At 38.5% G+C, this 24911-nt stretch overlaps 1 protein-coding gene across 10 annotated transcripts; it reads left to right on the top strand.

The window, feature by feature from the left end:
* The first annotated feature begins 314 nt into the window (after positions 1–314).
* MFF (mitochondrial fission factor) lies at positions 315–24410 on the top strand. Of its 10 annotated transcripts, XM_042796201.1 has the most exons (10): positions 315–710; positions 4983–5200; positions 6099–6271; positions 7124–7212; positions 11018–11092; positions 14499–14657; positions 17045–17062; positions 20329–20391; positions 23130–23214; positions 23564–24410. In XM_042796201.1, exons 2-10 carry the CDS (start codon positions 4984–4986, stop codon positions 23693–23695), a joined length of 1011 nt encoding a protein of 336 aa, XP_042652135.1. In that variant the 5' UTR covers positions 315–710; position 4983; the 3' UTR covers positions 23696–24410. The 10 variants fall into 10 exon arrangements, with proteins under 10 accessions (XP_042652135.1, XP_042652139.1, XP_042652147.1 ...); XM_042796205.1 differs by lacking the exon at positions 17045–17062 and having other exon boundaries at positions 316–710; XM_042796210.1 differs by lacking the exon at positions 11018–11092 and having other exon boundaries at positions 317–710.
* Positions 24411–24911: the final 501 nt, after the last annotated feature.

Raw genomic sequence — 24911 nt, 5'->3', positions numbered from 1 at the left:
GGCAACTACTCATCCTCCAGAAAACGTGCCCTCAAGTGACTGGCCCTTTGCCCTTGCACAGGAGGGCGGTACGTCAGGTTCCTCACACATCCAGACACATCTTCCACCCACTTAACACACACTCGCATCTTCGTGTTTCTGCGTAAGAGCAGCGCGTTGCTCTGGCCCGCCGCCAAGGCGCGCGCGGAGGGCACGAGCGCTCGACACTGAAGAGACGTTGCGCGCGCAGGGGGGAGCGGGCCCGGGCCCCGGCCCCAGGGCGGCACCGCACACGCGCAGGCGGCTCGCCCTCCGCGCCGCTGGGGAGAAGGCGACGAGAAGCTTCGGGGATGAGTTAAGCAGAGCCTGCCGGGACCGGTGCCGCCAGCTGCCACCCCGCGGCCCCCGCCGCCGGGGGACCTTGCGCGGCGCCTGCGCAGCGCCCGCCTTCCCTCACTAAAAATGGATGCCCTCCGGCTCCCTTCGTACGTGAGGCAGCCAGCGAGAGTCGCTTCCGCCCTCTTTCGGTCACATGACGCGCGGCCCCCGGCCCGGCAGCCCTGACGGGAGGCCGATGGGGACAAGCCGGCCGCTTTTTGCATCTTACCGGAGGAGCGGGGCGAGGGCGCGTCCCGCCGCTTAACGCCCCCGCCGCCCGCGGGAGGCAGCGCGAGGGCCTGGGGCGCGGCGCGGCGGGGCAGGGCTCGCTGGCCGCCTTCCCGCCGCTCTGGGTGAGTACAGGCTGCTGGGGCCTGGCGGCGGCGGCGGCTCCCGGTTGTCCCGGGGGAGCTTGGCCTGGCCGCAGGGCGCGATCCTGCCCGTCCCTCCCCCCCCCCCCCCCCCCCCCCTCCGATGTCCATCCCCTCAGCCTGAGTCCCCGCCGGTGTCTCCCTTCAGCCCTGTTCCACCGCCCTCCGCTCCGTGCCCCGTCGGTGGCCGCCCCTTCCCGCCGGTGCCGGGTGCCGCCGTCTGCCGCCGCCCGCTGCTCCCCCGACTCCGGGCCCTCCCAGGCGCCCGGACCCGCTGCTGCCGTCGGGCCCGGTTAACTGGCTGGGTCAGCCCTTAATGCTGTCACAACGCAGTGAACATTGGGGTGTTTCAGATAAATGGTTGTTAGATTGTGACATTTTTTTGTTTCCTCTAACGTTTTCAGTCTTTTCTCTATTAAAAAAAAAAAAAAAATGTGTTTTCATTAAAGCCTCCAGCTGGAGGAAAACGAACATGAGGGAATGCAGCCTTTAGTGTTTTGTGATCCCATAGCTTTATTCATGTATAACATAGATCTTTTTGTTCATGTCATCCTTGTGCTAAGGAGGAGTAATGTATTTTAAAAGTTCAACACATGTAACTGTACTACACAGAGCAGCTTTCAGCATTTAGCCTACACCTATCTCCCCCTTCCCTCAAATTGTTCTGTTAGCGCATTGTTATTTCATAGGCTCTGATCCTGAATGCCTCTGTGATGCATGTTCTGATAGTTTTAGGGTCCCATAATAGGGTTCTTCGGGTCTTATAATACCATCCTTAACTGTGCTTTAAGTCCTCCTCTTCCCCTTTTACTTGTCAAAGGATATCTAGACACTTGCCAGAGGAGCATTTTTTAGCTTATGTGCACTTGAACAGACTACCTGTAAAGTAGCTGCATCAGGAACAAACAGTAATGTAGCCGCAGAAGTTATAATTTGTTCAGTGTAGGTTGTAAAACCTGCTCTGATCTCAGTGCTGGCACAGCTATACTGTTAGCGGTACTCATCTTCATATGTCTTGTATTAACTCAGACATCCACACTGTGTGTAACATTCCTGGTTGCAGCACAGATATGGCCAATGCCTGATTATTGCCAGAATGATGACAAAAAGTCATCCTGCAGATTTGTATGCATTGCTTCATCCCCATCTCTTCTGTTGATGTTCTTGTTTAGGAGAGGGAGAAGGTTGTACCCCTATGTCTTTTTGAACACCTATAATTCATCTTGCTCTCTCTTCCCTTATTCTCCTCTGGATTTTCTCTTTCCTTTATCTCTTTTGTTAAATGCCACTGATACTCATTTGTGCCTCAGCTGCTCTCTGTCCTTTATTTATCCTGTATTTTTGATTATATTTTTATTGTCTTACCATTCTCAGACTTCTTTTCTATTATGCCTCTGTAGAGCTACTGAGTTCTGTAAATATCAATTTTAAAATCCTTCTTCTCCCTGATTTATTATTAATGTCTTCTGTAAAATGTTTTGTATAACAAGAACGTTACAGAAAAATTAACTTTGATTTCTGTTCTCTCTAAATAGTTGGGGGTTCTGTTAATAAGCTCCATTTAAATATTTTAAGTTTTCTGTTGCTGAAATCTCACTGTTTCTTGTTTTGCTCTTCTCTTGTAAAAAGGGTTAAAAATTGAAATTACTTTGACAGCAAATACAATTCTTAATGATGCAAAGTAGATGAGAAGTAAGGAAGAGTTGGAAAACATTGAGGTATTGTATCTATAGGTCCTTGGCAAGTACAGCCAAACCCACACAGTGCTATTTAGTTTATAAATAGTTTATAAAGTAGCTGTTCTAATGCTGTCCTTTTTTGTGTGTCTTACCTTATATCTGGAAAACAGTGGTCGTGCAGACTTATGTACAAAAGCAATGCCAAACTTTAGGGAAGCTGTGGTGTAAACACTGCTGCAGTGTAGTGATACTTGATTGCAGAAATTAGAGCAGTGCATGTATTTCAAAATGAGAAAGTGAACAAGCAGTGAAACACCTTTTGCCAAATCTTGTGAGCAATAACTATTCTTTAAGGTGCTGCCAGTAGATATTCTGGCTACTTTAGGTTGCTCTTAAAATTCGGTCTCTTTATTGACATTGTGACTTTTAGTCCTGTCGATCTGGAAATGCTTTACTGATCGTAGACCATGTATTGAAATGAAAAGCACCATTTGGAATGTGGAAGTGTCAGAAGACTGTGTACTTTGTTCATGTCACTGGCTGATCTAGCTGATGTCTTGCAAGAGGGACAGAAAAACCCCAAAGTGAAATCTTATGAATTTTGAATTGACAGAGCTGCTTAACCACCTCTTGAACTCCTGCAAAATGTTTATTTCTAATTAAATAGTTTGTTCCAGTTGCTTTCGCTTGATACATACAGACAGTAAGAATTAATATAGATGGATTAAATCTGTATCACTTCAGGTATTTCCTTTATAACTATCTTCTTTATAAGTTTATACAGAAAGTAACTTTCTTGCCTTTTCCCTGAACCCCAGTTCTCCTACTGTGTTGTAGTGAGACTCTGAGATGAATGAGATTCTTTCATTTGACCTGTGGTGGTAGGAAGTCCTGAAAATAACACTGAGGATCCCAGGATGGATTGCCAGGTGGATCACATCTTAAATATACTAAATGTGTGCATTTCATATAGTGTTACACAGTCCAGATCCTTCTGTGTGCTCTTTCTGTTGTCTGAAGGCTACTATTAGTTTGAGATTTTATTGATAAATATGGAAAGTATGGCTTCTGTGTGATGGTGGGAGGAATGGCTTGTGGTCTGTCTCACCTGCCGAGTGGATGCTCTGTACGGAGGCGTTTTGTTCGCAAAGTTCTGTGTGTTCAGCTTATGAAAGCACACACATAGCAACAGACACAGCCTTGCTGCCAAAAATAGTAAAAGAATGTAGTTGCAATTACAGTGGCAAAACCTGCCTTTTTGCCAGGATAGATTACTTCATTTAGAGAACTACTTCAAACAATACCACTAAAGGATTTCTTGCTAGACTAAGCTATGTTTCGCATAGACAGATTGGTCAGGAAAACTATTTACAAATTGTGTGTGTGTGTACATACATACATGTATGGAAATAAGTATTTCTCTCAATCCTAACCCTAAAAATAACTGTTATCTCAGTCTAAGCTGTTGACAAGCCGACCTAGCCATTGCCTGGATGAAAAGTTTCTCACAACTGAGTATTCCTTGCAGCTCAGTTTCCTTTGGGAGCCCCTTTCCAGCCTCGTTCCAGCTGCAGCTCCAGGATGTCTCTCTCTTAACTGAGCCCATAACCATCATCTCAGTCTGAGCCACTGTCAAGTTCTGCTAGCCACTGCCCAGGTGGACAACAACTCCCAGCTGTCTGAGTTTCCTTTCCAACCCACAATTTCCATCAGCAGCCCCTTTCCAGCCCACCTCCAAGTGCAGCTTCAGGATTTCTTCTTCTCTCAACCCTAAACCTAACCTCAAATCTTGGTCTTTGTCTAGGGTTCTTTTCTAGGAAAGTGTGTATATAAAGTATTGGCAAAAGTTTCAACAAAGTCTTGTTCTCTCTCTGCCTATCTTGTATCTGTTCTGCAAAAGTAAGATTCTCGTTTACAGAAAAATTCAGAAGTGAGAAGTTTACAGAATTGCTTGTGGTTGGGAGTGGGTTATGAATATGCTAGGTTTTCAAGCTGATTTGAGAGGCTGTTGATAAGGAACTTTGTCCCTATAAGATGGAGTGAGATCTGGGTGACTGATAGCAAGCAGAAGGCTGTGTCCAAGCTGAGCCTTTTCTTTCATTCCCCTACTTCAACATGCAGTTTTGTATAGCTTCATCCATTTTCTCAAATACCAGTACACTGGATCTGTGTAAATACAGGTCAGTATTTTGGATTTCTTACCAATCCTGCATAGATTTCCTACCAATCCTATCAATTCTTTTTAATTTGTTGTTTTGTGTTTCTTTTTCTGCCAGCCAGTGCAGATTTTCTACATTACATGCAGAATTTCTGTGGTTTTTTTTGTTGCTGCTCAATTTCAGGACCCTCAGTGCAGCTTTGAGCGTTGCCTATAGCATCGCTTTGTTCTGTCATTGCTTTCAACTCTCAGCTCCTTGTGACTACACCTCCTATGAATTTTATATAATTTGTTTCTCTAAATAAGTCTATTCAGTTAGGATCATCTACCACTTGTAATCAGAACAAAGAGTTTCATTTACACACTTTCTGCTGGTTTTCTATATTGCTATTACAGCTTCTGGTTTTCTTTTGTCAGAATGAGTGGGGCTGCATTCCCATCTCCAGCTGCTGAGATGGCAGAAATTAATCGCCTTCAGTATGAAATGGAATACACCGAAGGAATCAGTCAGCGCATGAGGGTCCCAGAAAAACTCAAAGTAGCTCCTCAAAATGCTGACCTTGAGAAGGACATCCAAGAAGGATTTCCAAATGCCAGTGTAACTATGCAGGTTCCAGAGCGGATTGTAGTGGCAGGTATGTCTGCATCTCAGTAAAAGAAAAATAGGTGAAAATTGAAATTGGTTCTCCAAATTTCTGGATGGACAAAAAAAAATATTAATATATTTTAAAAAGAAAAACCTGTAAAATGCTTTCTGTTTTTCAAACCGTTATTGCTCATCAACTTTGACTTAGGAAGTTTCTTAGACTTTGAAAATGTTTCCTGAATAGTTTTGGTGTAGCTTATAGTGGAGACAGTTAACAAATCATGAACAGAAAGTTTAATTGCTGACTTTTTATCTTACTAAACCATTTCTGTAGCAAAGCAATTTAATGTTTATTGATTTACATGTGATTTTTTTTCTTAATTAACTATAAGCTAAAGTAACTATAACAAGTTTTTTGGGTTGAACTATATTCTAGCCATGCAAAATGTGTTTGATTATAATCAAAATGCTAATTATGTTAAGGATCTGTCTATTATTGGGTGGTATTTATGGTCATGGGCTTTACAGTGACAAACCTGCAACTGCTGATGGCCTTACAATTTGCAAAATATGACAGGCATATATTTTTGTGCTTTGGAAGAGTGACACGTTCGCATGCCCAGTCACCATATTTCTAAACAAATACACCTTTAATAGGACTATGTACTGAGATTAAAAGTGCTCTTACTTGGAATAACAGTTGACATTGCTCAGGATTACTTGGGTTCATTGTTCTTGGAGAAACTGCTCAAGTAAGTGTCAGTTAATGAGGTCTTTATGAGAGTTTTAACCATAGGTTTTAACATACAAGCCCTGTTAAAGAAAGGTATACTTAATTACTTGGCATAGTCAGGGGAAGTAACTGATGTGATGTCTTTTTGAACTTTAGCATTAGCCCTCATGCCTCAGAACAGCTTGCTTTCTATTGACAACTGATGTTCTTGCAGGTAATAGTGAAGACATTCCATTTTCCAGACCACCAGACCTTGACCTTCTTCAGTCTACTCCATTCAAACCACTGGCATTGAAAACTCCTCCCCGTGTTATTTCCCTTAGTGATCGACCGCTAGATTTTTTGGACCTAGAAAAACCTCCACAGCAGACACCTCAAAATGAAGAGGCTAGTACTTATTTTGCTTTTTCGATAGTTGAGAAGCATTCTACTAAAGAAAGTGAAATGACCAGTGATTTCTCAACTGTAGTGCAGATCTACTTGGTGCTAACATAACTTGGGAAAGCAAAAAAATATTTTTATTAGCACGGTAGTAGTTCTAATTATGACTTTGAAGTTCCATATTTAACTGGCAGATGGCTAGGGATTGCCATGCTCAGTAAGCTTACATGGTACTTACAAAAATACAGTCATAATAAGAACTACTCAAAATATTTTCAACAAAAAAATCCTTTTAATTGAAGAGAAAGATGCAAGATGGTTTTTTAATTTGAAGGTTACCTGAGATTCTTTTAATGTATATAGTTAACCTTTGGAATTCATGGCCAAATAATATAATACCACATAGAATTAGTGAGTTTTAACAAAACTTGGAAAACTGACTTCAAATAATGGTATATATAACATTGGCATCCAGGTGGATGATGGTAATTGACATATTAAAACTGAAAAATATTTATGAAGCTGCATATATAGACTCATAAAATACAGAAGAAATATTTATCTCTGGGGATAGGAAGTAATATTAAATGTGTTATCGCTTTCTTTCATATTCAAAATTCTCTTTGTTCATACTTTTGGATAGATAACAACAGGATTGCAGTAAGTTTTGACCTTCGTTTTACATGTACCAGCATCAGACCCCGTCATCGGTTGTTTTCCTCCTAATCACTGTGAAACCCATGAAAACGTGCCTTTGTATCTGAGGGCAGATCTAACTTATAAATCTCCAGTGCAGATTATCAAATGTCTCCTGTAATTCTGTGTCTTTTATCTCCCTATTCCTCCCCTTTTACGCAGGTCCGCTCAGTGGGAAGACTGAAGAGAGAACGTTCCATGAGTGAAAACACCACTCGACAGAATGGCCAGCTGGCCCGAAATGATTCCATGTGAGTAGAGCAACAGAGTGTAGGGACACAGCTACAGCTTTGTTACATACTGCCTTTGTTCCTTATCTCCTCATTATTTGTTTTTTCCAACTAATATTTTGTATATTGTGGCAAATGCATAATTTTAAATATTTTAAGGACAGCATTTTTCTTAATTTCTATGCTTTTTGTTTAGTGGGGTGACTCCTTTGTGAAGTATTTTCTTGCAGTGTGTAGGTGGAAGTGTTTGTGGGCTCTCATCAGTTACCAAGAATTTTTATTTCGGGAGATTTTTCAGTTTCTGAGCTGGTACATTTTTTTTTTTCCCCCTGAATTTTCAGGAAATTGAGTTCTTTGTACATCAGAATGTTACTGGTTCTCTTACTGTTGATATTATAATGGTTTTCATTCATAGAAGAAGGAATGTATGTATTTCCTCATAAATATTCAAATAAGTAATTTTTCTTTGGTGTCAATGTACTTACTGTATTGGAACCTGTGAGTATATATCTTCATCTTTTGAAACCAAAACGGCAAGTAGTATTTAGAATTGGCATCTTCATCTGTTGTTACCATCTGAGGTAGCATTTCTTATGTTGCTTTCTGAAGACACACAGGTCTGTATATTTTTATTAGATATGATAGTATTCGATTAATCATGGTTTATTCTGAGTGACAGCATCTTTCCACCTGACAATAACTGTTTTTGCAATGTAACACTTAACACTCACATATAAAAGATTCCTAATACAGCTACGATAAAGAGGATTTTCCCTTATTGAAAGAATCTTAGATTTAAGACCTAAAAGATGGGGTTCATCTGTCCCAATGTAGACTGTATAACACTGTTGCTAAATCACCATAAACTTAATTTTCAGTAACTAGAGGGAAATAAGTACAAGACCTACTTAGGGTCTACCTATTTTTAGTCTAAAATAGATCAAGTGAATTATGTCCTAGAAAAGTCTGTTTTCTTCTATTTACAGCAAAGGCACTAGGAGATACTATATGTGCTACATATCTGTCTACCTGTAAGTTCTTCTAAAACTGGTGAAATGTGCTGTGATGCATGTTCCAGATATGTTACAGTTCTCTTCTTCCTTCAGATCTTCATTGAAATATTGTTGCATATCTTCTTCTTACTCAGACTTGTGGTTCACACAAGCTTATCAGCTTACTAAGTACCCAAGCTGCCTGTGGTTTCAGTCATCCAGTTACATCCTGTTGAACTGGACATACTAGAGTTTCACTGCAGAATTAGCCTTCACTTGCCCATCTGATAGTTTGCACATGATGCATGCTGGAATAGATGGTCTTCATGTGATGGGAGCTGCTTGTGAAGAAGTTTACCCCTTGGATGTTACTAGCTCTGCTTTGCCAGTCTTTGATGTATTGCACTTAGAGGAAAGACAGATGAATTTTTGCAATTTCCTGAAATCACTTTATCCTTGCTCCCCAGGTTAGTTTAGCCTTCCAAAAGTCACAGGCTGTGTCTGCCCAGCCGGCCATCTGAGAAACTGGCAAGATCAGCTCTGACTGGATGTGTCTAGTTGCTGTCAGATTTCTCACATATGTTTGGATTTTTTGAATCTGAAAATCCTAAATCTTTAAAACTCACCTGTGTGCTTTGCTGTTGCCCAGTAGCTATATATAGAATTACTGGTTTTAAATTGAATATGAACTGCTGTCACAGTTTATTAATCTACTATCAGTCCTTCAGAGGCTTAACAATACACTATGCACTTGGAATCCTGTAAGTTTGAAAAAGGATGTAATCAGTGAACTCAGTTTATCATTTACAAAAGCCAGGAAATTATGACACATCTGGAGATTAGTTTTCCTCTCTTGATGCCCATACTAGTGCCAGCGTAATGTCTGTCAAATAAATATAACTTTGATGCCAAGCAGTTTCCATTATGAGTGTCCTCTAAGAACATTATATAAACTTTAGATTGATCCAGGATCTCTTTTGTTTGCATGAAAAATAACAGCTAGATAACATTGAGCCTGCTGTATCTGCGGTCTCTACTGCCCATGTGGAGGAAGAAGCTACCTTCCTTCACTTGCTGACCTGCAAATAATGTATTTTAGTAGAACTTAATTTGTCTCTTGTCCTCCCAAGTACTTGTTTTCTTATGACAGAAGTTATGCTGTACCTAATGTGTAGATCATCTGTTTTGAAATCATTGAGGCTCCTAGAAATTGCTTTTTTTCTGTCATCATTGCTGCTTCTGACTCAGTATGATCCAAAAAAAGAAATCACTTTGAACATGCTGTGGCACTCTCAGTGGTGCTGAGTTTGGCATTTCTCCCTCATCCAGGTTTTGTCAATCTCGGTGGAGGATGTGACTATTTATGTGGCTAACTCTAAGGAGAATGTTCTGTGAATTCAGATTATGAAAACACTTATGTTCATGGTGGAACTTGTATGGCTCACACAAATGCAGGAAAGCCAAACCTTTTGTAGCTGGTGAGAAAGGTATCTCTTGGCTCTTGTTTCCTCACAGTTTAGGCACACAGGACATATACTGTAAACTGCAAAAAATATTGCAAGTTTCATATAAATAAAACCAGAAGTAGTGATTCTACAAACAAAATGGATAATGTGGCATTCTGTTTTCACTGTGGTAGCTACTTAGAGAAGCTACCCATGTGAAAGTGTTATTGTGTGACTCAAAATAGGCAATAAAAGCAAACAAACCTGTTTGATGTAAATTATGCTACCTCGGATGGTACTGGGTATCACCTAGCTCATGGACTACTATTTCTATTAGAGGTTCATAGTAAATGTTGATAAATTAGACCATTTAAGTAGATAAATTCTACTACAAATGATTTCTTTGCACTATAGAAAACGTAATTGTATACCTGTTACCCCATTTATACTACACTGAAATTTCTTTACCATCTAAGAAATGTTTTTTCCAGTGGTACAAAACCACAAGAAACCAGCTGCTCCTAAAATTCTTATTTCTAGTATTGTTGGCTGAAAAAAAGTCTTTGTTCTAATTATTGTAATGATACATGGCTGCTTCATCAAAACTGGCTTGACTTTTAAGTTCATATCATGTCTAAGTAGTTTAGTTCTGCAGTAACAAATAGTATAGCACTCTAATCTGACAAAGATCAGTTTCTTATTCCAGTGCTTCTGTGAGTCTGGTTCAAATCTTCAAATAGGGAAGAGTCCACATTTTACTTAAAATATTTTATTCTTATCCAGAAAATACTGTTGGGTTGTTATTTGCGTTTTTTTAAATGCTTGTTTCTCTTATCTCCTCAACTAAACTTTCTGATAGGCATGATAGTCTACTCTGATGCCATGATGAGGAGCCTATAGAAAAGGCACATGGAGAACTGCCTTTTAAAAACTTTGTTTTCTAAATAGGACTGAAATACTCAAGTTTTAATCTAGGACATTGTTGTCCTCCTTGAACAAAATGTTCAGATGTACTTTGCAAAATTCTAGTGCTTGACCTACAAACTGACAAAACTAAACCTTCTGGAATAGATTGGGAGATTGAAGAGAAGGAATTGGCTGGGCTCCCTGTCACAGTGCTCTCTACATAATACAAATAGTTTTTTCTTTTCTCTTGTCTTTCCCTTCTTGTCATCCAGTTGCATGCAGAGACAGTTCTTAGAATTTTTCAGGAGTTAGGCTTCACTAAAGACAGTAATTCTCAAATGCTTTTAAAAAAACTGAGACTAACAAGTAGGCACCTGCTTGTACAATAACTATCTATCTTTGTAGCAATAATGATATCTCTCTAAATTAAAATCCCTCTATTTATAAGGATGCTTACTTAAGAGATTACAATTATTATTCAAGGTGGCACAGATCAGATACTGCCCCAAGAAATAAAATGCCACGGTTCCAGTCACCTCTTTCGACTAAGGATTCCACGTAAGCCTAAATGTTACCTGGTATATGAAAATCAAGAGTGTGTTTAATTATGTAGCTCTCTGCAATACTAATTTTATGACTAAGTATCTATAGTTTAGAATATAAGATTTGAAACAGCCTTTGCTACACTGAATATGTGGTTTCTAATTTTGTTCCAGGGTTTCTCAAACTTGGCCAAATTGTTTCCTGGTGTAAAGAACATAGGGAAAAATATGTGACCGAAATTAAAAGCACAGCTTCAACTAAGAACTGAGTTGTAAGGAAAAATTAAATTTCAAAATAGCTTTAGTTTGATTCTTTACTCTTTAGCTGTTTTTGAATATCTGGAGAAACAAAGGATTCTATTCTGCATCAGAATTTAACATACCACCAAGAGTGCATGGGAAAGGCGACAGCACTTAATTTTTTCCTGCTCGAGCCTTTCCCTTAGAAAATACATCTCTAGAGTGTTTAATTTCACAGTTTGAGAAATTCTGTTGTTCATGCAAGTTGTGGGGGGAAAAGGTGATGGTGTGCACGTCTTTAATGAAAATACAGTCTGATTATGTGGTTGAATTTAAAGTAACCTTAATTAGTTAAATCTGTTTACCTCTTATTTGATACTTCTAGAACTGTAAGTCAGAGAAATATCTAAAATAAACCCTGTATACATCACAAGTATTTTCAGAAGGTTTAGGGGAGATTACTGCTAAGCTAAAAATTCTGCATGAATTGACTGGTGTTTGTAACCAGGGAGCGCTGAAATAAGTGGCTCAAGCTGTATATAAGACTTCTTTTCAGAAATTTGAAACAAAATTCTACCTAGGTCTAAGACTATTTAACTATAAATGAAGAAGAGAAGGGGGATAGTCACAATGTCTAGTGATAAGTAGTCATACTAAATGTTAGAGAATTTTCCTTGTTAGAGATTTTTTTTTCTTATGTCACCTTGGCTGATTTGTATATCAGATATTTGCTTCATGGTATTTATTCTCCATCGTCTCTGACATAGTCCAAAGGACTACCACATCTTTACAGGACAATAATTTTGAATCCTGAAAAAATAAGATGGAAGAAAAATTTGGCTGCTTCTTTTTTTTTTTCTTCCCCACCCCCTATTCCTTATTCCTGACATTTGAACCCTGCATAGAATTACTCTCACTTTCAGACAGAAAGGAGGAGAGAGATCTGTCTCAAACCATACACTTTAGTGGGGTATTAAAATTAGCAATAGCCTCTATGGAGAAAACTTGAGGAATTTCACGTAGCTGTACAGTTTAGCTCATATCCAGGAGCAAATATATTTAAATAATCTTTTAAATAATTAAATCATTTAAGAAACTAAATACTCTCTTGACTAAGAATTAAATAATATCTTAAAATGAATGAAGTAATCTCTTGAAAGTGCCTTTTTTTACAAGCCACCTATAAAACAATAAGCATAAAGTAGTCCATGGACTAGACAATGGGGTTAGGAATTACCTAGTTCTGAAGTCTGCCTTGATTTTTCCTTACTATATACACTTTCCATTTAATCAGCACATGTACCTTTCTTCTAAATAATTTTGTAGAGTGTTAGTTAAATAGTTTTTTTGGATTTTTTTTGGTACCTACAGAAGAGTTTTATATGCAAATAATATTACTGTGGTGTTTACAGTAATACTATTCTTGACAACAGGATTTTCACCATATCTTCTAGTTTGCAATATGTCTAAATACTGTTGGTCACCTTTTCTTAAGCTGTGTTTTAGCCTGTTCTGTAAATCTCTGAAGTGGTGAACAGGAAAAATCACTTTTAATGGAAAACATACGGTGAGTTCAAGCCTTCAGCTCTTCCCTCATTTCCCTCAAACCAGCAAATACACAAAGGAGTAGAAAATCTCATAAATTCACTTTAGTGGCGATATTTCCATACTTTCCCCTGCTTCTTGATATTTGTCTAGTGAATATTGGCATTTCTAATGCAATTTAAGAGTAAAATGTGTGGGTGTGGCCGCTACCATTGATTGCAAAGTAGTCATCATAAATATAAAAGAAAGATGGGATTCTACAAGTTTTGGAGAATGATAAAAGTGGTAAAGAAGTAACATAGATGTTGCTTGATGTCTCTTCCTTTTTACTTCTGTCCAAATGTACTCTACGGCAGCATGAAAAGATACCTGCAGTTTAGGTAATAAATAATGACCAGTATCAGTGAAGTACCAGCCACTGCTGTCTTTGCATGTTTCTTGAAGCACAGGATGGCTGAACTCTTCTGCAGTTGAGGTGACATCCGTGTAACATGCTTTGAATCTATCTTTTTCAATTGAATTTTCTTCCTTACTCAATTTTGTGATGTTGGTGCCAGCCAGTAGCAGATCAACTCTATTCAAAATAAGAGTGTCCATAGAATTATGACCCATCTAGATATTATCCAAATATCAAACCAGCTCCCAAGCACTCAGGCACTAATGCTTTTCTTAATTTCTTGATGCCAAAAGCGGGAAGATTGGCATTCTAACTCCAAAAATGGTTGGAGCAAAGCACAAGTGGCAAGATCAAAGGAAGTGTGTTGAATTATGGATGCTAATCTTGGAATAAAAACTATCCCAAGATGTAAAGGATACAGTGACTCACACGTGGTTTGCATTTGTGTTAATATTTACAATTAACACATATTACTTCCTAAAAAAAAAAAAAATCTCACCTTAAATTAAAGTTTCCAGATTAAAAAAAAAAAAAGGTAAAAACATTGTCATGTGTGAAGGAAAATGTGTATAAAGTCAGGTTCGATGTAAAGAAACACAAGCAAATCAAAGGCAGTTTATCAAAACTAATTTCTGTCTGATAGCGATGAGGTTTGTGTAATCCAAATGGTCATGTTTGAATTTGTTGTCACTGGGCTGTGAATTCTGTGCTTTTTAAAATTTCTTGCAGTTTCCTTTAAACTTTGTTCACATGCAAATCAAAATACTATCTTGATCTTTAGTCACAGCTTGGAGAACAATTTTTCGTTGAAGAGGCTGTGTATGAGGTTCTCCTTATTGAAAAAGGCTTGTTTTTTGAAAAGAGATTATGTGTAGAATTTTTTTTTTAAATGCCAGTACTTGTAAAAATACTTTTCCGACTGATATCAGTGAGGACTTGAATACTGACTTCAACAGGTACAAATTTAGCTGCACAAGGACTTTCTAAAACTAACCTGTATAAAAGATCAAAACTGTGTCCTTGGATTATTACTTGTGTTTGTTGCTGAAGAACATGTATAAATGTGGCTCATAATCCCTATGCTACTAGAATTTGGGAGTGTTACGTTATAGTGGTGGGAGAAGGGTAAACCAAAAGCAAACAATAAGCATTTTGGAATGGGGTCTATCTGAAAAGCTTTTTTTAATTTAAAATCTGACTATAGTATTTCTCTCTTCATTTACTATGCTTATATGAACAGTGTGACACCATCACTGCAACAGGCTCGTGTCTGTCCTCCCAATATGTTACCTGAAGATGGAACTAATCTTTACTCTGCTCGTGGCATTTTGTCGTTTATCCAGTCTTCCACTCGTAGGGCTTACCAGCAGGTCTTGGATGTGCTGGATGAAAACCGCAGGTGATTGGTTGTCACTGATTCTGCCAGAGTTCGCTGCTTTTTTTGTTTCTTTTCTCCTTTTTAGTGGAGTTTGGTTTCTGTTTACAAAATAATGAGATAAAATTATTTGCTGTTGCTTTCCTTTGCTTTCACTATTCATAAGCAATTTAATTGTCCAAAATTCACATTTCAAAATGCTTCTGTTTCAGTGAAATATAGCATTGTTTTGGTTTCCTTCAAAAAAAAAATCAAAATAGGAAGTGTTAGTCTGTGACTACAAGGGATTTTGCTGTTCCCAGATCGTCAGTATTTTCTGCAATTAATACTTGACCCTGAGCCTGCAAATTTTTTAGCCTTGTCTTCTGCTTTTCTGCTGGTGAGCAATGGTGCAAATCAGTAAGATTGGGTTGATGTTGTCATAAAGCATTAAAACAAATGTGCAGAAACAGGGTAGAATATTATGCAAGGCCTTGTAGACACTGCTTTTGATAATATGTCAAGATTCTACACTGTTTCAGTTTATATTGGGAATAGTTATCTGTGGTTGGTGCATGACTGATGGTGAGCACTTTGCTGGATACTGAGAGCAAGAAAGGCAGTGTATACTGAGAAGCTGGTTGCTCCTCTGATTAATGCTGTCTCTGGTTCTATGTATAAGCTGATACTTTGAGAGGTAATGAGCCAAAACAAGCCTCATGGCAATCATTGTACAGTATTTCCATTCTCTTTGGTGGAGTTTTGCCTACTTGATGTAGTCTTGGACTGTTTTGATTTGGTACTTCAAGCGTTACAAGAATGACACCTTTAACACATTTATAAAGACTAATAATGGCAAGCTTAATTGACCAAAAGCAATTTTCATTTCAATAGTATACTAGCACAGAGGTTCAGGTAAAAATTGCACACAGTTAGTCTCTAGTGTAGGGCTAGCTGAGACGTCTAGGGCTTGCCAAGGGGTCAAATTAGAGGAGACAATTAGCAAGAACATTGGGAGGAACTGCTTTCTTCCTGCAGCCTTTCAATGTGGCCTGTGCCAGGAAATTCTGTGAAGTTTGCCATCTGCCTCTGGTTGCTAATATCCCAGCAGCATTCTTAATATTTTGTAGTGTGAAGTTAAATGATTTGCTTTTTAGTTATTTTGGTAATAAAATGTGACTATCAAGCCAATCTTATTGTGAATGTCTGTGTCTTTGCAGTCACTTTCCAAACTGGCACCTCCTGTAGCTCACCATGTTTGCTGACCTGGCAGTATATAAATGCCAATATTAACATTCCTGAATCATAGAGAACTTCAGTCTTGCTGGTCTTTATGTTCTTAAACTGGGACAAAAAACCAAACCAAAACAAAAGCCCAACTAATTAGCTGCATAGTTCCCCTTGAAATTATGTGAGTTGAGCACTTAACCCTGACTTAATCCTATGAAATTTCAGCTGTAGCTGTTAAAATTTTTATGCCTGTCAACAGTTGGACAGCAATACCTTTTTTTCCTTCTCAATATTAAAAATTAGATGGAATTACTGGTTTGTTTTGGTTTACAAAATTAAAACTCCCAGATAAGGAGAAAAGCTACTGTCTGTGAATAACAGCACTTATGGATACTGTGCTAAGAGTCCTTATTAAAATACAGACTGAAATTGTAGCCCTCTCCCGACTCTGCAGTGAAGCCTAACAAGTTTTATTCCTGGCTTCCATTAGGCATTTTCTTGCCTATGTTTTCTTGGATTCTGGAAAACATATGCATATTCATACATAGGCTTTCAACTTACATCAGTTATCAGAAAATTTCTATGGTTCTGAATGCTTCAAAAGCTGCATTTCTCTTCCTGGTTTGGGCTAATTTTTGAGGTGTTCTTACTAACCTTCCTAGAAGAAATGGGAAACCTGTTTCTAGTCACCTATGAACAAATAGGTGCCAAAATAATGAACTTTTCAATAAGGTGAAAGTGTATTCTTTGTGGTTGGGTGTTTAGATACCCACTATTACTTTACAGCTGGCGTAGGAATGTGAAATTTGGATGATCCACTTGCATGGTTGCAAAATATTGTTCATTTTACAATGCTCCAAACCTGCACTCTGTTCTTTTGCTCTGTGTAACGTGCTTTCTACCTCAAAACCTTATGTATTTTAACATTTTATGCTTAGTACTAGAAGAGATCTTTAAAATGAACAAGATCTGACTATGTGTTATTCACTGGAAATATTTTTAACTCATTTCACGGCTTGCTTTTTTTTTTGAAAATATTTTCATATCTACTAAAACTGCTAACAGTAGGTGCTGATTGTACTGCTGCAGATAAAGAATTATGCCTAGTTTAGCTGGCACTGCTCACATAATAGGTTATTTAAATGGGCAACAATTTAATGATCACTGTTTACACTGTCTGTTTACTCTTGCATTTCCTTCAGCTTGGACAAGGACAATAGGTCAGTTTTGTTTTCCAGTTCTAACATTTTTTTCTGTTTCAATTTCTGTTGAATGACTGTAGGGCTTATACCTAGTATCTTTTAAAGACTGATCTTGTATGCTCTAGGCAACAAAAAGAACCACACACCCCCCTGCATTTAAGGACCTATTAGTGATGTCTTAAATGCAGGAAAAAAAAGGCAATTTCATAGCTGGATAGAGTTATGTTGAAATCTGTACTTTACCTCAACTGTTCCTCATCTCTTGGGTCAATACCTTTATATGTAGGAGAAAAGGGTATGGAAATTTATTACTATTTTCTTTCTTCAGGATAGCCCTTATTAAAAAACCACTATCCTTAAATGCCAAACCTCACCCACATAATTGTATGATGAAGTGTTAGGAGATCACTTTTCCTATTGAGCCAGTTAATTATATTTTTCATGGTGGAAAGAAAATGGGATGTGAGTTAAGACCATCAAAGAGGGATACACATGACTTTGGATTGGGGGAATATAATTCGTAAGAAGATGAAATGTGTCTGCAAATGTGATGGAGCCTGGGGAAAGCAGTAGCCTATTGCTTTAATGAAGGAACTGCCTATAGCACCAAGACAAGTGAGGAAAGCAGTTTCATTGTCACTGATTCTTCAATGCACTGACCCTTCCTGTACTTCAGAAGCTGAGCTTCTCGCCCAGTTCACATCCAGAACATGTCTGTAAAGTCCTAGTGCCCATTCTTACAGCCTTTCTGAGGTTTCCAGAGGTGTTTTAAAGTGCAGCAAGAGTTGAACATCGCTGCTACCTCTGCTGAACAAAGAGAACATGCTGTCCTCAGTCCCCTGTGTGCATGCACAGGAACGATGGAAGTGGGACCCAGGTACCTAGATTGTCCACATCTTGTTTTCCTCCCAGACCATGTGTTTAAGATTGCATCATTACTGTAGTATTTCCATTGCATGCTCTGCTCTAAGCAGTGGAAGACAGACCAGATTCATTTGGTCACTGCCTTATTGCCTGTTTTCCCACTGTTATTAAATTGTATTACTGTGCATTCCCTTCATGTTTCAGGCTGCCGCTGTATTTGCAGTGAAGTAGTTAAGTGTTTAGTATACATAGCCTTGGAGTTACAGCTTCTTCTGATCATGGATTAATGTTTAGGATGGAATTGACAGAAGTAGCATTCAAAGTTTTAATGTACTCTTACTCAGGTTTTCAAAGAAGGCCATGTATTTCATAGCTTGAGTATATTATACTTGTGCATTCTGTATTTACCAAAAAACTTGGTGCTGATTTTGGGATAAGGTGATCTTAGTTATGAGGCCACTGTGATGTATATAATGACATTTTTTGTTGATACCTAAAACCAAGCAAGTAACAAGTGTGCAAGAGGCAGGGGAATATTCTGGTGATCCTTTTGGGTCCACCTGTAAAGAAATAAAATGTGAACTGCAAAGAAAAGGAAGAAGTATGTGCAGCTTCTTAACAGCCTGGCTGTGCTGTGAGGTGGGACTAAAGACTTGTCTTTAAGTTCCTGATTTGCACAGATCCCAGAGTGCTCTAGTTTTGTTTTTTTGCTGCAGCCCTCGGCTACCTCCAAGCCTGTGGCTTTCCTTGGGAAGGGTAGTGTGAAGTAGTTAGTATTGGTTAGTTCTGCAGTTTGTTTGCCACAAAATACCAGAGGCCAAGAGTTTAGAGAGCATTTGAGAACTGTCGTTCTCACTACACAAAATACAAATGTTGTCCTGTGTCAGATGGCGTGGGAAATGCCTGCTGGATACCTACAGGCTGGCACTGAAGTATCTGCCAGTTAATTACAGGTGACTTATGTTCACAGAGAAATTCTGCAACCTTTTCCATAGCTGCTGTTTGCCGAATTTCTTATGCTTTCTCGAAGTATTTAGTTCTAGCATCTGTCAAACAAGACTTTAGACTAGCTGAATTATTTCTCTGATTAAGAAGTAGGAATACCTTTTTTGATAACTTTCTGCAAGACCTCATGCATTTAGGTAAGACTTCTTTTATTGTATGTATTGGGAATGAGGGTTTCTGTTTTGTAAAACACATCATGATGGCTTATCTTATGTGCTAGATGGAAAACCACTGTGGTATGCACTTATGGTGCTGATTAAAGTAGGACCTAGTTCCAGTAAGTATTATATTGGGTAGCAGAGTTTGTTAAGGCTCCTAGATTCTGATCCTTTTAAATTAAACTAGTGGTTGTGACATTTTTGCATGGTTCTAGCTCATTTTCAGGCCAGGCCACAGTGTTATCCCAACCACTTCAGCACCAAGCCTCTGCCTCCTACATGTACTTGCTATAAAGATCTTCAGACCTAGATTCTCTTTGTCTTTGATTTCATAGCCTGGAGTATACATGGATTAAACTCACGGTACAAGTACCTCCTGTTGGCATTGGGAAAATTGAAGAAATTGAGAAAAGATTTCTAGCTCTTAAACAGTTTAACTAATGCCTCACTACCAGAGGCACTGGAAACACAATAGTACTGGCTCTGTTCAAAGGTACTGCTGGTATGGGCCTGTTCCCTAAGGTGGGACACAGTAACTTCTTATTGTGAAGTTAATGGATGTTACATATTTGCAGCAACTTAAAAAGCTCTACCTTTTCTTCCTCTCTGCCTGAAAAGAAAACAAATTGAAAGAGCAACACTGATAAAGATGTTCATACCACCTAATTGAAGCTTTTAGTCACTTCTTCCTGGAGGGATCTACCTCTTTTCAGACTAGATGCGGATTTGTGAATTACATCCAGCATAGATGAATAAAGAAAAGACAAATCTCTCCTTTCCCTTGAGGGTGGAGAGGATGATTAAAAAGTCTTTTATAAGTATGTGTAGATACATTTTTTTTTTTTTTTTTTTTTTATTACTTCCCCCCCCCCCCCCCCCCCCCACTGTTGTTGGGTGGGGTTTGGTTTGGGGAGGGAATTTTTTTTTTTAATCCTGAAGTTTTCCATGGTTATTTTATAAGACTGATAAACCTCTGCCCAAATCTATTCCAACAGTTTGGCTTCCCTAAGTGAAGCTGAATCATCAACAATTTGCCTATGTGTCTTAGCTGCATAAATATTCAGGGTTGATTAAATTTGAATAAGAGAAATTTGAAAGAACCATTTACAACAAAATAAATAGATATTATATGGTATTAAAACATTATACAAGTGGAAGTATTTTGGTGTTCCTATGTTCTGTGTGTTTTACCTCTTCTTTCTGTTTGTCATTTCCTGTTTCTGTCTTGTGCTTCCTATCTACAAAAACCTGCCGTAGGCCAGTGTTACGTGGTGGGTCAGCTGCTACCACTTCCTCTAACCCTCATCATGACAACACCAGGTAAAGAGTATTTTTTTGTTAGTCATGATCCACTAATTTAGATTCTAGAATTTAAGGCTTCTGTTTCCCGATTTCTAGTGTCCTTATTTTAAAACACAGTGCTTATTTCTATCCTCCCTCTCTTTTCGCTTGAGATATTTCAGGCCTTTCTTCCTTACCCATCCAAGTGACCTGCAAAGACCTCACTTGTCTAATAGATACAATGTGCTGCAGAATTCTGACTCAAAGTAGTGTGTGAGGGGAGGCTCTTAAATTACATTAGCAATATCTTCTATTTCATAGTGAGTTTCATACTTTTATTGCTAGAAAATTTGGCTTTGCATCACCTTTTTTTTTCCAGGTGTTCCCAGTAACATGCCTGTGGTTAGTCGTTAGTTGTAGCTAGATGCCTTTTCACTGCCATTATCTTGGCAGAGTGACATCGTTTCAGTGGAACTGGATATAAGATTGACACATAATCTCATGGTCAGGATGAAGGAAAAAAAATAGTCCCACATCTGTTGTTCCTATTTGCAATTACATTTCTGTGTTGCCATCAAAATTGAGATTACATTTCTGCTTAAGTAGACACTGGATTCAAGCAGGTGAGTCTTCTCTAACTCAGGAATTCAGGTTTTTTAATGGTCCAGTAGATTATCTCAGGGGATTTCTTGCCGCTAACCCTCTTGATTTAGTACCTGGAATGGTTTAGAAGTTGGTAGAGCAGCAGTGATATACTGTGACCTTATATTAAATTTATGTGACCTGGAAGGGAGGTGTGCCTATCTCACTGAAATTGAGCCTCTGCTATGGAGCTGGTGGAATTTTCTAAATTTTTTTTTTTTTCTACTTTTATGTTTGTTCTTTTTTTTTTTTTCTACTACAAATTCTAAAATGTGTACAAAAAGACCCTCCTCAGAAATCTCTGGCTTTCAGAGGATCTGTAGTAGTAAGGAAAACTTGATTTATTTTTTTGTGTGTGCAATGCTTCAGACTTTTTTAAACAGTAGAAATGTTCAAATAGTTTTATAATTAAGTTTATTTTAAAATAACGTCGAGTGAGCAATGTGAGCTTCACAGCACTGAGGAAATAAAAAATAAATAAATAAATAAAATAAATAAATAAAAACACAACAACAAAAAAACCACCCACCCAACAGTTTCAGTCTTCTTAATATTGCCCAAAGTGAAAGAACTAGAAGTAGTAAATAGCATAAGTTATAGTTATGTGAATGTCTGAAGTCTCTAGAATGAAAAATTAGTAATAGCCTTAGTAAGAAAATCTTTTTCTAACAAAAGGAGTTTCCAGAACTTTTTAGTTTGTCCTGTACTGTGTTTTTAAAACAGCTATGACACTGTTGACAGACAGTTGCTCATTTGACTATTCCCTTACCAAACACTGGTTTTATCCTGATCTCACCCGAAGAAAGTTTCCCTCTCCCATTATGCCCTCCAACACAAAAAAAACCACAGATCAACATGTAATTAACTTCCTATCTTTTATACAGTGTTGCTCAAGGGTCTCACTGTTATCTCAGTCCAGACTAATGCAACTCTTATCTAGAAACAGCAGTTCTCTTTTAGAAGTAATATATTAATGAAATATGATTCAGAACTTTTGACAAATTGTCTTTTGGTGTGTGGGGGAATCTTGCCTGAGCTGAGGGCGTTCTGTAGAAGTTTGCTTTAAGTGATAAAAGAACACGCAGTGCAAAAGGTAGTATCTGCACTTAAGTGCATTCTGAAAGCTTGGAGTTCCACTCGTATTTACGTTAGTTGAAGTTGACCATTAACTGTCATTAAATGCTAAACATTCTTTTAGGTGTATTTTGTTTGCCTTCACATTATTTTGTTCAATTTCCTAATCTTCTTGCAGCGGTTGTTCATATGTCCTAGTGAGAGAGCAAGTCAAAGGGAACTAATATTGGAAACTGAGGTTTTAAGATAGGAAATGAGAATCTCAGTGGTGGGTGCAGCATCAGGAACTACTTTTACCTGTTAGTTGTTGGAAAAGAATCTGGCTAAGAGGTAACATTTGGATGATCAAAACACATACTTTATGTAAACTTTCTGCCACTTTTGAACTGATAATAAATGTGCCATATTTAATTAACTTGCCCTGGAGTTAGAGTAATGCTTTCTCTGCATTGCTACATTAAGAAAACTGAGAGGGAACGACCTAATGCATGTGAAGTTCAGCAAGCAGTGACTCCACACTAGGCTCTTTATTTGCAAAGATCTCTGCTTGTATCTCTGAAATACTGAGATCAATGTGACTGAGATCGTTAATCTCAGAAGGTGGCCTCTTGGGATATTTAAGTAGGTAACAAGTATAACACACCCAATTCGTTCCCAGTCTTCATTTGGTTATTTCTAATCTGTTGCCAGGTCTCTTGCAACTTTGGCAATTTAGCTCAGGCAATTTTCAGGTTTCATTAGTCATTTAAATAACTGGAAAGTCTTTTGAGAGACCAAGTAACAGCAAGAAGTCTGTCTGCATGGAGAATCTTCAAAATTATTTAAATGTAGAGAGCAATAAACCCAGATTCAGTCAAGCACTTACCCACTTCATATGTGTTTCTGCTTTGTTCAATTAGGATCCTATTGAAATAGACAACTCTGTAAAAGCTGGAAAAAAAGTTTTATAATTATTCTCACTGTCACCACCAAAAAATACATCTACTAAAACGTTGATAAAATATGATGCTTACTAATCTCTGCGTGGATAAGACAGCTAAGATATCTCCCTTATTTGATAGATACGGTCTTTCCAACTTGGATACTACACTTGAGGGAACACCAGATGACATGACAGTTGTAGATGCTGCTTCCTTAAGAAGACAGGTATGTAAAGCATAGTAGCTAATTATATTAAGAAAAAGCTCTAGTGGTAAAATGGGGAAACAGGTTTTCTGTGTGGTTGCAAAGGTATCTATAAAAGATATAGTGAGGGATCCTTTCTGTACCCCTGCTGGATTGTCCTCACTTATATTTCTGGAGATTCCAACTCCATTTCTGTTCCTACTTATTAGGGACAGCAAGATCTTATCACTAGTGATTGAAGGTAGAAAGTCAAATTATCAAGCGTTTAAAATCCATCTGTCTGAGATACTAATTTTACATGGCTACTCAGAAGCTTCTAGAAAGTCTGGCAACTTTTAATGAAGTATTAAAAGCCTTTATTTATTTTTAGATAATCAAACTTAATCGCCGTCTACAACTTCTGGAAGAAGAAAATAAAGAGCGTGCTAAAAGAGAGATGATCATGTATTCAATTACTGTAGCTTTCTGGCTACTCAATAGCTGGCTTTGGTTTCGGCGCTAGACACAGCTCTCAGAACGATTTAGTAGTTGAAAATACAAACAGTTTTCAAAATTCTTTGTTTCTGTTTCTGAATTGTATGCTGTTTTATAATTCATACACTGGAAACTTCCACCACAGATAAAGGCTATAGAATTGCAGTGTTAAAGGGACACCCTGTTGTTCAGTTATAATGTACTTAATAGATTTGCATTGCAAATACTTGCAGTATTCTCCTTTGCATGCTTCAGTGTAAATATGGATCAGCCGATATGAAGTTTGCTTCATGCAATGTAAAGACAGTGATCCACAGGAATAACCACTGGATGCTTTGTTGTGGTGGGAAGAGAACAAATGGAATGGGTTTGGAAAAACTATAAAAACGAAGGAGTAAAAAGTAGTTTAAAATGTTTTGTTGTTAGATGCAATTAAACATGATTGCACTAGTTTTCCTTTAGTCTGAGTAGTTTGAGGTGTGCCATATTCAAGGAGTGTGTCCTGTTTCATGAGTATGTTCCTTGTTTAAGCACATGTTCGGGTCAAATAATAAAAGGAATTGTTTGCTAACATGCAGATTGTCCAGAGGTGTGTAATATGTATTTTTTTTTAGCTTTAATTTTGCAGATGTTTTTCTATAAAATACATTTTTAAGCAAGTCAGTCTGTGAGTGATCAAAAGATTATGGAGTGCAAGATACTGATGTAGTATATTTAATAAAATTCTCTCAAGAAAAAAAAAAGAGCATTGTTTAATATTATTTTAATAAAAATTACAAAAGGGTTCATCTAAACTTCTCAGTCTTTGAAGTAGGTAGTAGTGGTGCACTGAACAACTCCAAGGCAGCAGTGGGCGTCCGATAGCCTGCTGCAGGCACGCTGTGGCGTTGTTCTTGGTGTGTGGGGTGAGGATGCAGGTAGGAGAAGCTAACCCAGTGTCCCCACGTCATGTGGCCAGTTTAACCATCCCCTCTTCAGTCCCACATCTGCTACATTTTTGGGGGCCGCTGCCCAAGGGAGCGCGGAGGCGCGCGCGGTGCTGCTGGGGTCACCTCCGCCTCCCTGCCTGTCCCTGGCTTTCTGCACGCGTGGTGCTGTGGCAGCCCCAGCCCCTTCCCCCTGGGCCTGTGAGAAAACTGATAGTGCCAGCGTGTGAGAGCAGGCACAAGGGTGCCAGAACAGCGCTGGGGAGGGGACCTCTCCCAGAACAGTTTGTCCTGGCCCGCTGCGCAGGGCCAGTTCTG

This window comes from Tyto alba, unplaced genomic scaffold, assembly GCF_018691265.1.
Source record: "Tyto alba isolate M040663 unplaced genomic scaffold, T.alba_DEE_v4.0 Super-Scaffold_10, whole genome shotgun sequence".
NCBI lineage: Eukaryota > Metazoa > Chordata > Aves > Strigiformes > Tytonidae > Tyto > Tyto alba.
The sequence above is the reverse complement of the archived record's forward strand: the minus strand, read 5'-3'. Positions and strand labels throughout refer to the sequence as shown.

Coding starts and splice junctions, on each gene's coding strand:
- MFF (XM_042796201.1), top strand. CDS start 4,984: ATGAGTGGGGCTGCATTCCCATCTCCAGCTGCTGAGATGGCAGAAATT. Junction 5,201..6,098: donor AGAGCGGATTGTAGTGGCAG/GTATGTCTGCAT, acceptor ATGTTCTTGCAG/GTAATAGTGAAGACATTCCA. Junction 11,093..14,498: donor CTTTCGACTAAGGATTCCAC/GTAAGCCTAAAT, acceptor TTATATGAACAG/TGTGACACCATCACTGCAAC.